Raw genomic sequence first — 14,512 nt, 5'->3', positions numbered from 1 at the left:
GGTTTATTTTTGTTTTTGATTGGTTTCCAGATAGAGTTATCTTGGCGCGAAAGGTTTGATACATAGTTTTCAAATGAGTTGTTTCTCATCTTTATAGGATTACTTTATAAAATCAAAAAATCCCTACCCAACAAATACTTTGACTTATTAAAATCATATCTAAATCACAGAGAATTTGAAACTAAAGTGGAGGATGAACTATCAAACCGTAACAAAATTCAGTCAGGAGTCCCACAAGGTAGTATATTGGGTCCACTTCTTTATGTACTGTACACATCCGATTTACCAACCTCTCCACAAACCACCATTGGAACTTTCGCTGATGACACAGCAATATTTGCAACTGAAGAGGATCCAAGAGCTGCAGTACTGAAACTTCAAGAACACCTAGACCAAATTGGACAGTGGTTAAAGAAATGGAAGATAAAAGCTAATGGAACTAAGTCAAGACATATAACTTTCACACTAAGGAAAGACCAATGCCCAAATATTAGCCTTAATCAAGTCAACATACCACAACAGAATATCGTCAAATACCTGGGGCTTCATCTTGATTCTAAATTAAACTGGAAACAACACATTTTAAAGAAGAAGAAACAAATTGAGTTGAGAGTGAAAGAAATTAATTGACTTATAGGTAGAAAATCTCGACTCTCAATTGAGAACAAACTGCTGATTTATAAAACAGTCATCAAACCTATATGGACGTACGGTATAGAACTATGGAGTTGTGCCAGCAAATCAAACACAAAAATTATCCAAAGAACTCAATCAAAAATTCTACGCACCATCGCAAATGCCCCGTGGTACATTTCCAACCAAACCCTTCATGCAGACCTAAACATCCCGTTAGTCAGCACAGTAATTCAAGAAAGAGCCAACAGACACCACGAGAAATTGGAAGGCCACCCCAACCAATTAATATTACCATTACTGCAGCCACTAAACAACAGAAGATTGCGAAGATTATGGCCCATAGATCTTCGCTGAAACTGAGGTGAAACCGCTGGGTGATGTACCTTATAACGCCATTTTAGTGTACAATACTCATAATAATAATCAAATTAACTCATAGAATATGTAATTCTGATTGTTAATAAATGCTTACAAAAAAAAATATTAAATACTACTAATCACTACAAATCGGTTATTATTTATCCAAAACACTTAAAGCAGCAGTTACGTCTCTTTCTAAAAATAGCTCTAGACTTTTCCGATGTATGTATGTAGGGAAAACCGGAAAAAATTGAGAAAGTAATTCTGAAAAGCAAAAAACATATGGAAGAAATAGAAGTCTGCTGAGAAGCAAGACTCTAAGTAAGAGAACAAAGATGAACCTATACAGGACTTTCATTAAGACCTGTTGTTACATATGGGATGAAAACAACGTCCATTAACAAGAAAGATACCCTTCTGAAATTTGAAAGAAAAATAATGAGAACAATACTGGACAGCAATGTAAAAAGAGAGGGAGAAGTAAGAATGAAACCAAATGCCGAAATTGAAGAAGAATTAAAAGGAGAATATAGTCAGATACATAAAATATCTTCGCTTAGAATGAAAAGGACATATACAGAGACGCCCACACTTAGATATGTTGGGATATGTTGGAAAGGATAATTAACTGAACACCATTATGGTCGAAGTAGAGGCAGGCCTAAAAGAAGATGGCTGGATGATGTAGAAGAAGACATAAAATCAATGAATATTCAAGACGGGAAAGTTCAGTGCAAGGACGGGAATAAATGGAAAAGAGTCACGAGAGCGGGAAAGACACACAGCAAGCTATAAATGACAGAAGAGTAATCCACCTCACTCAAGAATAGCATTTTAAACGACATGTACTTAATGATGATGATGAAGTTTTCCAGTCTCATATTTTCTGTAAAAACTATGTCACGTTTTTTTCTACTGTTAGTTCTTGGATATGTTTGGCAGACTAAAACAGGAGAGATAAGGTTGCAAGAAAAAAATATAGGACATATTATAGTATTGACGATATTTTCCAAAGCGTTGCAATACTTTCGATTTAGTTTAGGAATTCCTTATTGCATATGATACAAAAAGACGAAACACATAAAATAAAGAACTGAAAATTTTCGAATACCTAATAAAAATGTAAAAATAAATATGAACAGATAAATATATACTTAACAGTAAGAGGTTATATCCAAGATATGGGACACCAGTAAAACAAAGGGTAAATGGGAATCCAAATCTGTAAGATATAATTAAAAGAAGTAGTAAAAAAGTATATATTATTCCTTTTCATATAATCAATTTAGACGAGTAATAATTTACAATACATTTAAAGGAGGCAATAAACATTGGACAGCTTCAAAAATATACTAATTTGGAGAAAAAGATTGAACATATCTGCAGTACCTACATAGACGACTTCTTTTGGTAGATGGGGGAGGGCATAAAGCATTTTTATCATTCTTCAATTTTTTCTCTTTTCCACAAGAACAGCAAATAGTCGGTTCATTTATTTCATCATCATCTGGTCGCAACACTCTTTTTCGGTGTCCGCAATCGCAACATAATACTAGTGTGTACTTCTCTCTATCTTTTTTAGCGTTACTGCATTTGCATTGCTCTTTATATTGACTAGGAACAGTTTTTGGAACTACTGATGAATACCGTGCTTGAATAGCTGCATGACAAGGGCAGTCATTGCAGCAGGTACAAGGCCCTTTGAGTCTATCTGCATTTTGGGGTTTACCTGCTTGACATGGACATCTTTTGCAACATCTACACTTTTCATGGCCATCACCTACACCTCCAATTTTGATACCATCTCCTATTACGTCTCCATATCCTTCAATACCATCTTGTCGTCCATCTATAAGACCTTCGCCAAATGCACCTCCGAAAGCGGTTGATGGGCTACCATATGCTCCAATACCAGGTTGTCCAGGACCAATACCAGCTATTCCAGGTCCAAACCCAGGTCCCGTTCCAAACCCAGGTAGTCCAGGTCCAGCCCCAAAACCAGGTAGTCCAGGTCCAGCTCCACCACCAGGACCATAAGGTCCAATAGCGGCCCCTCCAGGTCCAATAGCGGCTCCTCCAGGCCCAATAGCGGCTCCTCCAGGCCCATAAACGGCTCCTCCAGGCCCATAAACGGCTCCTCCAGGTCCATAAACGGCTCCTCCAGGCCCATAAACGGCTCCTCCAGGTCCAATAGCGGCTCCTCCAGGCCCATAAACGGCTCCTCCAGGTCCAATTGTGGATCCTTCAGGTCCAATAACAGGTCTTCCAGTTTCTCCAGTTCCAACATCAACTCCAGGATCACCACCCACAGTTGTACCTTCGTCTACTGAATCTGCACCTTTTTTCTTAGTACCTTTCGTTCCACCTTTTCCTTGTTGTTTCTTTTTAGATTTCTTTTTATCATCATCTCTACTCGGAAAGCCGGTCCAAAAAGATAGCGGTTCTTTATATGAACATACAGTTCTACAACAACATGGTTGGCAGCATGGTATACAGCAGTTCGGTATGCACGGGCTGCAGCAAAAGTTTGCACATGATTTATGTAAGAAGCAAGACATGGAACATTGTATACTTTAAAAATTTTGACTTAATTTTAATTAATTTCTAAATAGACATTATGTAAATGTCAGTTAGACAGTTCAAAGTTGATGATTTACAGAATAGAGTACAAGTAAATCCTACCTTTCATAGAGTGTTCTTCAATTTCTTAATAGCTAAATTTAAAATTGTTTTGTCTCTCTCATTTCTCATATGTAAAGTAATTTTCGGCATCGGCAGATTTTATCTCTTTTTAGCTTTTATTATATAAATCTATAAATTATTAGAATTATATTATTGAAATATTTCGACGGGTAGTTTCTGTAAAAAATAAAAGATACAATTCTAAAAGATAAAATCAAAAATAAATATGATGATTTACATTGCAAAACACAACTAGATATCATTTTTGCACATGAAACAATAATCGTTTAATAAAATCTAGACTACACCACTTTTTCACGTGTAATGTGTAATTGGTTGATTGTTCTTACCTTCCATTAACATATACAGTCGGAAAAGTGAAAAAATACCCATGAACGATCACATCAATCACTTATTTTGTATTTGCTGTCGTTTTCTATAACAAACGGTTGTTATTTGTAGAAAAATACAGCAAATACAAAATAAGTGATTGATGTGATCGTTCATGAGTATTCTTTCATTTTTCCGACTGTATTTGTATGGGGACATAATCTGTCAACAACTTCAGGACAGCGGACTGACATATTAAATTATTGCAGGGTAAGTCTTATTAGGTTTATTTTAACGGTATTACTAACTATTTCACTAACATAGTTTTTTTTTCTTTTTTGGCTTGGACTATGGTCATTCAGCCAGTCTCAATCAAAAGTAAATGTATTAAAGATATTGCCAATTAGTGAAACTTGGTTATTATAATATTATTACAATTTTTTACTTCTTATTTACCTACTCATTACAGCTAATGTACATACTATGTTAATAAATATAAATATATTATATTACTTAATGTTTATCAAGAACACATAGTGTATACATTTTACAAATAAAAATATTAATCTTAATATTAAAATAAATGCATTCTTTTTTGTATTTTGTTTTAGTTTTTTTTTTGTTTTGTTTTTTTTTGTCACTACGATAGGATGTCAACCCGGTTCATTCCCGCGGAGGTTTAAATCCTCTTAGTGATTTTTTCTTTATTTTTTTTTAATTATTAATTTTTTTTATTTATTTTTTTTTGTTTCATGTTTTTATTTTTTTTTAATTTTTTTTTTAATTGTTTTCTTTTATTTTTTTTTAAATTTTTTAAACATATTTTACAAATACTTATAACTAATTACAATAATATTTTACTATCCGACAAGAAAGATACCAAACAGTCAAAAATTTTCTTTTTATTCAGTGACAGAATAAAGAGAATATTTACAGGGAGTGGGATGTTCTGGTCTATAATTCTTTTAATTAGGTGATTGGTTAGGTGTTTATGCTTTTTGCATTCAAAAAATATGTGGTTCAAGTCACTTTTAACCTCACATTACTAACATAGTTAAATAAATTTAAAAAATAATATAAAATACATATCATACAGGACAAACGTAATACTCATACGAAAACAATCCTAGAATTAAAACAGCATAGAAAATATGAGTATTTTTATAATAGTCCAACTATCTTACGCACTGTAGCAAGCAGTTACTGTAAAAAGGACACACGGAATTAAACATTGTAAATGAATTTATATAGCTATGTCATTAGTACTTTAAGGCTGGAGAAAATTATCCTTACAGATTGCATATCACACATTAAGGGGTACCCAAATATCGACTCAACCGGCTATAAAACTGCGGTATAGAAAGCAAGGGGAAACTACTACACTATCTCCCAAGAACAATGAGTACAATATCACATTTGACCCCTAGTGCGCAGCAGACCTTAGATGGTAAGGGGCTGCTAAAAACATCCACGAAGAGAGCTAGGACCCACACGGCAGTGAAAAAACCTAAAAATAAACCAACGATTCAGATCGGCACCTAAAGTATCGGAAACATGTTTGAGACGGGCAAAATCCACAACACCATCCAAGAACTGAACAGGTTAAATATTGATATCTTCGGAATAAACGAGATAAGATGATCTGATTCAGGAAAAATGTGGTCTATCAGTCAGATCGCATGCTACTTCTACAACTACAAGAAAATCAACATCAATGTTATACAAGTCTATGCTCCAACAACCGGTAAACCCGATACTAAGATTGAACAGTTATAAGTTTTACTGCAGCACAAGAAAAAATATGAAATAACGATAATAATTGGAGATCTCAATGCAACGTGGGAAATGGCAAAGAGAAAAACGTAATGAAAGACGCGAGAAACTACTTCAGTTATGTCAAAAAGAGAATATGATTGTTATGAATACATCAAACTACCAGCTCACAGATTATAAACGTGGAAATCGCCACAGAACAATACAGAAAATTGCATCAGAAATCAGATAGACTGCATAATGACTAAACGAAGATACCTAAATAGCATTATTAGTACATACCTACAAAAACCTTCCCGGTGCAGATTGTTCTCATCGACCATACTTTGCTTGTAATCAGATTTAAAAATAATCTAAAAAAAAAGAAAGACCCAAAAACAGACATGAACTTACTGAAGAAAGAAGTAACGAAGCAAATACACACAACCCAAAAGTCTAAGGATATTTTAATAATTTGACAATACCAATGACAGAAATTTCATGACCATATACATTTGCTTGTACTATAATTGTTGATACAGACACTCACTTCTTATCAAAAAAAAAATTGTAAAACTGATAGCAGTACGTGTTTTAGAATGTTTTTTATATGGGACAAAAAAATCGACATTTTTATGTTTTGTTTATTTTTAATTTTAGTCACTTTATACCATTCTTGCTTAATAGGCGAGTTAAAGATATTGTCTTTTTACCATGCAACGACAACAATTAACGTTGGACGAGATGAATAGAGCCGTGGGCCTCCTTCAAGCTGGTATGCGACAAACTCAAGTTGCTGACCAGCTGGGTGTCTCCCAAAGCGTCGTAAGTCGTTTGTGGCGTCGGTTTAGAGACACTGGGAGTCCAGCCGAGCAACATCCAGGACGTGGTCGCTCTACAACCGTCGCTCAAGACCGGTATTTAATATTAAATGCCAGAAGGCAGCCAACAATCACAGCACCCGAGCGGGTTAATGAATTACAGCTTGCACATAATGTAACAATTAGCCACAGTACTGTGAGGAATCGTCTCCATGAAGCCAATCTTCGTAGTCGGCGACCACTGAGATGTCCACCTCTATCTAGAGGCAATGGCGCTGCAAGATTAATCTGGTGTCAAGAGTTTCAGAATTGGACTGACAATGACCGGGCCACAGTTTTGTTTAGTGACGAGTCTAGATATAGATTTCATCCATTCTCGTCTGACAAGAGTTTGGACACGACCCGGAAATGGAGAACGATTACGACATCTTCAAGAAGTGTATGCATACAGAGGTGGTACATTAATGGTATGGGGCGGAATCATGATTGGCGGAAGAACTGACCTCATTTTTCCACGTGGCTTTCTCAGAAGTCAGCAATATTTGGACACTATTCTTGAACCTGTTGTGTGACCGTTTGCTGCTGCTGTTGGAGAAAATTTTTACTTTATGCATGATAACGCTCGACCACATGTTGCGCATATTGTAACAAACTGGTTGGATAACGAGGGTATTGATATATTGCCGTGGCCAGCACAATCACCGGACTTGAATCCCATTGAGCATGTGTGGGACGTGCTCCAACGAAGAATTACTCCACATATGGGCAATATCTACAATGAGTTTCAATTAAAAGAGCTTTTGAGAGAACAATGGACACAACTACCTCAAGCAAACATTAAAAATGTGATTCGGAGCATGAACAGTAGATGTAGAGCTGTGATGAACCAACGTGGTGGCCATACTTTATTTTAAGTTTATATTTCGTATTTTTGACATTTTATGGTGATATGTGAAACATGGATGATTTTGCAATCATCAATTTTGAAAATTTGAAACATGCAATATATTTTTTTTGCTCCAATTTTCTGTTTTTTTTTGCAATTTATGGTTTTTGACATATTAAACAACAATTTAAACTACAAATTTTGTATTACTTTTTTTTAAGTTGATTACAGATAAACAAAATACGTCTATTTATAAAAATATCCCTAGACTTTTGCGTTGTGTGTATATTACGACACATTAATCAAAATGTCGAGAACTTAAGAAATACCGAAAGTGGACAGAGAGAAGATTCCGCCAAGTTATGGTCTGAATTACAAACAATAATTAAAAAACTGAACACAATGTAAAAAACATGAACAAGTAGACAAAAAAACCCTAGATGACTGATGAAATATTAGAAATAATGCATTTGTGAAGACAACACATGAATAAAGATAAAAGTAAATAATATAAATACTATTGTGTATCAATTTATCAATCAAAGATATAATAAAAATTTATTTTTTTAATTTAACGCGGGCACATAAATTTGATACACCCTGTATATTGATTTGTAACTAGTTATTAGAAGGTATCTTTTACGCAGTGGGTTTCTCCTTAATGAGTTTTTCCCTGAAGAATTAAAGACATTTGTAAATAAGTGAAGTGAAAGACAATTTATTTCGGATTATAATTTTAAAAAGATTACGTATTTTTTATGGGAAATAAGCCACAATTTAACTAAAAAATGAATTTATTAACCTTTCGAAGCCCAAATCGGGTTTCGTTGTCAAAATACAAAATACTATTGTATTTTGACAACGAAACCCGATTTGGGCTTCGAAACGTTAATAAATTCATTTTTTAGTAAAATTGTGGCTTATTTCCCATAAAAAATACGTAATTATAAAAATGCCACAAGGAAATAGCTTCAGAACAACTTTAAAAAGATTGTTTGTTACGGGAAAGGTAAAATCCACAGGTAATTTTTAATTATTAGTTTTTAGAAAAATAAAGGTAGAGAGATTTGGAATTTTAAGTCTGTTTGTTTAAACACAAGAATTTTTGTATAATTTCCGAAAAGTGATTAGTTTAAGTAGAAGTATTGTTTGAAAGAATACCTGGGTTTTTCGAATGGAAAAGAGAAATGTTTCTGATTGGCTTGGCAATTTGGAAGGGGGAAAGAGAGGTTTTGAATGTTCAGAGAGTTTGGAAAAAAAAGATTATTGTGTTGCGGGCATCCGAGAAGGGCAGTCGAAAGTTTTCGCGTAGAGTTCAGAAGCAAGTACTAGTGATTTTGTTTGTTAGTGGAGAGTAGCTGAAAAGTGGAACGAGAGACAAATCAAATCGAGAAGAAATACCTATTTGATTCTGTTAAGTCCAAGAGAGTAAGTTACAAGATTTATCGTTATTAAAATTATTGGTGACACCAAGTAAAAAAGATACTTGGTCTCAGGAGATTATTATTGAGAGAAAGAGAGGAGAGAGTTTTGGAGTTTATTGAACGAGTACTGGTCAAAAGCGGCCTGGCTTGTGTTTTGGAGAAATAGTTGCTGGTATGCTGCTGGATTGATGCTGAGAACGGAGAGGGCTTTGATTGGTAGCCTAACATAATCAACAAGGAAGAGCTGTTTGGGTCAAGAGGAAACATAATAGGGATGTTCACAAAAAATTAAGAAGTCATTTCAAACATGTAAAACGATTAAGAAACACCCTAGGAATAATTGTCCAAAATTTCAACAAAATTGAAAAAGCCTTTCTATAAAAAATCTTTATTAGAAATCTAGCATTATTTTAAATTTCAAGAACGCTTCTCTATTGGCCTGACGTCACTAGTTGCATACCCCAAGCGCGCGCCATTCTCATAGTGTTACTGTTTACCTGTTTGACGTTTCAGGTCATTTTATTTTGTTCTCTTCTTGTTTTATCAGGGTTAAAGTGGAGTTTTATAGTGAATTTGTTTAGTTTAAAGTGGATAGACTGTTTGTAAGGACATATTTTGGATTTTACAAAAATAAACAAATAAAATGGAAGAAGGTTTTCAGAAAGCCGATTCGTATAAACTACCGACTGTAGTGTAGATGTAACAATGGTGTATGATTTATTGGCATCTTGTAAAAAAATCAATCTACCACAGCTTTACTGAGTGTATATTCCATATAATTTTCCATGTCTTCTTTAAGCTGAAAAAATACATGCTTAATACTCCACAAAAAAAAATAGAGAAAGTTGTATGCATGCATTGTACGCATGCATATTGTATACATACATTGGCTGGTTATTACTTTACCTTGGTTAGGTGTATTAAAAATATTTTTATTCTTCTTCATGTGCCTTGTCCGTTGTGGACGTTGGCTATCATCATGGCAATTTTAATTTCATTTGAGGCGTTTCTGAATAACTCGATCGATTTTTGTCCAAATCATTGGCGTAAGTTTTTAAGTCATGAGTGTCTTTTCTTCCGGGTCCGCGTTTGCTCTCTATTTTACCTTGCGTTATCAGTTTTAGTATACGATATTTATCATTCCTCATGATATGACCGAAATATTTAAGATTTCGTTTCTTAATTATTGTAAAAGAGATTTCTTTTTGTTTTCCCATTCGACGCAATACCTGTACGTTGGTATGGGTCGCCCAGGATATTTTGAGGATACGTGGGTACACCCACATCTCGAATGCCTCTAGCTTTTTCATTAATGTTTCCATTATTGTCCAGGCCTCTGAGCCATATAGCAAGACCGGAAATAATAACATTTTAGCCGCCGCATTTTTAATGGGAGAGATATTATGTCGCAATGGGTGAAAATATTTCTCATGCATGTTGTTAAATTATGTTGCTATGTTCTTTTCAACTCTAGATCTTATTTCGGTTGTTTCGTATTTCGAGTTGACAACTGTTCCAAGGTAAAAAATATTTTTGAACTTGGATATTATACATTTTCATTTCAACCAATCTTTTCACTAAATTATTAATGATTTCAATATAATATAAAGTCATACCTACATCCATATGTAGTTATTTCAAGGTTTACTTTTACTGTATGTATTATTAGAATCCCGTTTTTAGGAATATCCCAGTTTAAGGAATACAAATTTGAGGTCCCGAAACTTTTTCATTTACTCTTTAATGGGGTAGGCGCCAAATCTTGGTCCAATGCTATTTAAATTCATTCATTTTTTTCGAATCCTGAGAAAACTAATAAGTATTTTTAAAAAATGTAAATGCAGGAAGAACAATTACATTATTACCAAGGGCCGAAAGTCTCTGAAAAACTTCTATAATGTTTATTTTATTAAGTTAGTTCTTTAAGTTAGTTATTTTAAGTTCTAGCTGCAACAAACCATTTCTTTTTCTGTTTTAAATTGGCTGGAACGGTAATAAAAATCTTGTCAGAACTGTTTTTTGATGTATATACACACCCAGGAACAAAACACCACTTATTTGGCTTTATTTTTAATAACTAAATACGTAAAAAACTGCGCACATTCAAATACACTGAGTAAATAAGTATACAAAACTGGTCGTCGATCAAAGACGTTACGACTGCTGACGTCACAGACCGTAGCCTCGCTGCAGGGTACCGTTTTTCTAGCCTCCAAGAAAATCAACATTATGAACTCATTTATCTTAAAAAATACACATTTTTAAACAGTTTTATGATTGTTACGTTTTTATATACCTTGTAATCTATTGAATTTAACTATATTTAAAAATTAGTGAACATCCCTATTGTGTGTGAATAAAAAAGGTCAGTCAATAACTTATGTGATAGATGTTCTTTATAATCAGAAGTTAAAATATTTGCGTAAAAGCATATGAATTAAGGTTCCAACATTTCAGTAATTTAATAGGAAGTATAAGTAGTTTTGCAAATACCTAAATTTGTTTGTTTAGCTTATTTTATAAATGGTATCAGGAACAAAGCGATAAATATTTGTTTAAATTAGATTAATTATATGGTAAAAGTTTCATTTGGACAATTATGCCCACAGGATCTAATTGATAGATTTTCAGAGCATTGCTTTTGATAATAAAGGTATTTGTATGTGCTTATTTATGATTTTTCTATTTATTTCCTTTTCCTATTTTATCCCGATAAGGATCAACTAAGAGATACTGAAGCCACGAGGAAGGATAAGTATAACCTAAGATAATTTAGTTATTTTTTATGACAAAAAGGCACCCTGAGATTTTTTCTTAATTTTCTTTGTATGATGTGCGTCAGTTCAATAATTAATTAAATAAACACTAATTAAAATAAAAGTAATAGAAAGCAGATCATAACAATACATTAAGTGAAAAGATAGTATATCAAAGTGTGTAAGAAGTACCTATTTATTTCTTTAGCTAAGCACTATGGACAAAATAATTGTCATCATCGGAGCTGATGCTACGATAAAAAGGATCTTATAAGAAAAAGAGGTCTAAGTATAAAAATTTTCTTTTTTAACTTACGTCAATAGAAAAAAGTACCACTGAAGGCTATGTGCGTGAGCATCTTAATATCTAGCTGCATTACAATATTATACTCATGTATGCTTATGATTTTGTTCTCCGTATGACCCCTAAACATTAAAACTTTTTTCATGGCGTGGGTGTATCACCCAGCCACTACGGCCTAGGAGAGATAGCTGACTGACAAAGTTTGATATTCAAATCTGTTTTTATCTGTTTCAACATGGGACTTGCACCTCGTACAATTAGTACTTACATGTCGTATGCGTTACCCTCCTCACATTTCTTGTTCTACTACGACTATAAGTCACACAAGTTCAAACTTATGACATACAAAACAAATTCCCCAAAAGTAAGCAAGTAGAGAGAGGATATCCATGCTTTATTGCATCGATAGCCTCAATTCATAACAGAAATGAATATTAGATTAGTTTTTTGTATTGTGCTTGACAATATTATCACTCATAAATAAATGTTAGTACTAATTAAGGCATTAGGACAGTAAGACATATCACACATTAAGACATTTACCTCTGTTCAATATTAAGTATGTGCAGGAATAAAAAATAGTGCTTAATTTACATTGACAGTTGTATTAGAATGTTTTTAATAGTCAATTTTACATCAAAAAAGTATTTACCAAATATCAATTCAATCAGGTATTATACCTACCTGATTACTGCACATATTGAATACAGAACTGTACTTACCCCCAATAATCGAAATTTTTTATTAAATTCCCAAATTAAGACAAATACATATTTTAGCTAAAAGCAAATTAGGCATCATCCCAAAGCTATTTTTACAATCACCGATTTTTAAAACATAAACTACAACATTGATAATATGTATCATGTTGACTTACCGGGTCAAACCGGGAGGAGAACTATTGTTAAAATAAAATAAAAATATGTTAGCTTATATATACAAATTAAGATTAATAATTATATAAAATAATTTTTGAATAATTTGACTTTGTAATTTTTTAAAGTACTTTACTGTTTAATTGTGACAATATATAAATATTAAATATATTCCACTTGGAAAAATTCCTGAATTTGAAATTTTTTCTATTTTTAAATTATTTATTTTTGTAACACTCTAAGGAAAAAGTAATGCTAGTCCAGAGAAATAAGATTTTTCTCGTGACACATCCCCCTCCAGGCCGAAGCCAAATTTTTTAAGTAGTATGGACATCTATAATACTATATGTTTCCTGCAGCCGATTTTATTGATATACATAGTTATAAACAAATGTTTTTTATATGATTTATGAGCTTCTTATTCTCTTTGTTTAAAATGATTCACTTTTTGGTAATAGACGAAAAAAGCGAAAATTTACTGTTTTTTGATCTTCATTTGTTTATAACTATGTACGAGTATGTATATCATCAAAATCGGCTGCAGGAAACATATAGGTTATTATTATAGATGACCATACTACTCAAAAAAATTGGTTTCGGCCTGGAGAGGGTTGTGTCACCAACAGGATATTGTTTTCCTTATTTCTCTGAACTATGCATGAACTAGGTTGTGCCGATAGTACGTTACATTTTAAACTGGCTTAAAGTTTGTGAAGAGGAAAATAAATAAAGCGGCAAACGAAGTGCTGGGTATTGAGCAACACCAGAATAAATATTTGGGGAAATACAGTGACGAACTAGAAGAGATGATTAGAAGGAAAAAAGATAGTTTCATAATTGGCTAAACGACAGAACCAGGGACAAGGATAATATGTTACCCTCAGACAACAAGTCAAGCAAAGAATAAGGTCCAAGAAGAACCAATACTGGGAGAGATTGTGCAGAGACATAGACAACAAAAAATAATATAACAGGTCAACGAAATCATAAAAAAATAATTCAAAAATAAAATAGAAATAAACGAAGTAAGAATTTGATACAGATAATGACATCAAAGGAATGGACAAATCCTTACACTAAATTATTGCAGGAGAATAGACCGGAGTATATCTCACAAGACCATGTGACAACAATGACGGAGGAATCCGAAATTACATAAGATATGACTAAAGCACCAAAGAAAACCAAAAACAACAAACCACCAGGACCAGGGAACATAAAAATGGAACTGCTGAAATATGGAGCTGAAAAGCTCAACAAATATCCATAGAGGGATCATAGTTGCCTTTAATAGCAAGAATCTTTTCCACAGTTATTAAAGAAAACATAGAACAGTACATGGATCATAATGGAGAAAAACCAGCAGGATTCAGAAAAGATAGGTCATGTCTAGATAATATATTCATTATGAGACAAGTTAGTCCATTGAAATGTTACATTTAGTGTGCATTTCTTAGAGGAGTCAATTTTATTTTTTTAACGTGTAGAGGATGTCAGTAGAAGCTTAAGTTCAAGTTTTTGGGGTCGCCACCCTTGTCCCCCGGCCGCCATATTGGAAAAAGGGGTGCAAAGGGCTTTCGCGCTGTATCTCCTAAACTGGCAATCCTACAGAAAATTTAATTACACATAAAATGTAACAAATTAAATTTTCTACAATTTTTTATCTATTACTTTTTATCGTCAAGT

The 14,512-nt window shown here is 33.3% G+C and overlaps 1 protein-coding gene across 3 annotated transcripts in view; it reads right to left on the bottom strand.

The window, feature by feature from the left end:
• The window catches only part of LOC114330442 (calpain-B), a 510,388-nt gene that overhangs the window by 367,485 nt on the left and 128,391 nt on the right, over positions 1–14,512 (bottom strand). For 2 of the 3 annotated variants that reach the window (XM_050652714.1, XM_050652713.1), the window contains exon 3: positions 12,829–12,849. The exons of the other annotated variant lie outside the window; for it this stretch is intronic. In XM_050652714.1, coding sequence (XP_050508671.1) covers positions 12,829–12,849 — 21 coding nt within the window. The remainder of the gene's footprint in view (positions 1–12,828; positions 12,850–14,512) is intronic. 3 annotated transcript variants of the gene reach the window in all.

This window comes from Diabrotica virgifera, chromosome 6 (assembly GCF_917563875.1).
Source record: "Diabrotica virgifera virgifera chromosome 6, PGI_DIABVI_V3a".
NCBI classification, from domain to species: domain Eukaryota; kingdom Metazoa; phylum Arthropoda; class Insecta; order Coleoptera; family Chrysomelidae; genus Diabrotica; species Diabrotica virgifera.
Note: the sequence above shows the minus strand (reverse complement) of the source record. Positions and strands in the feature narration are given on the sequence as shown.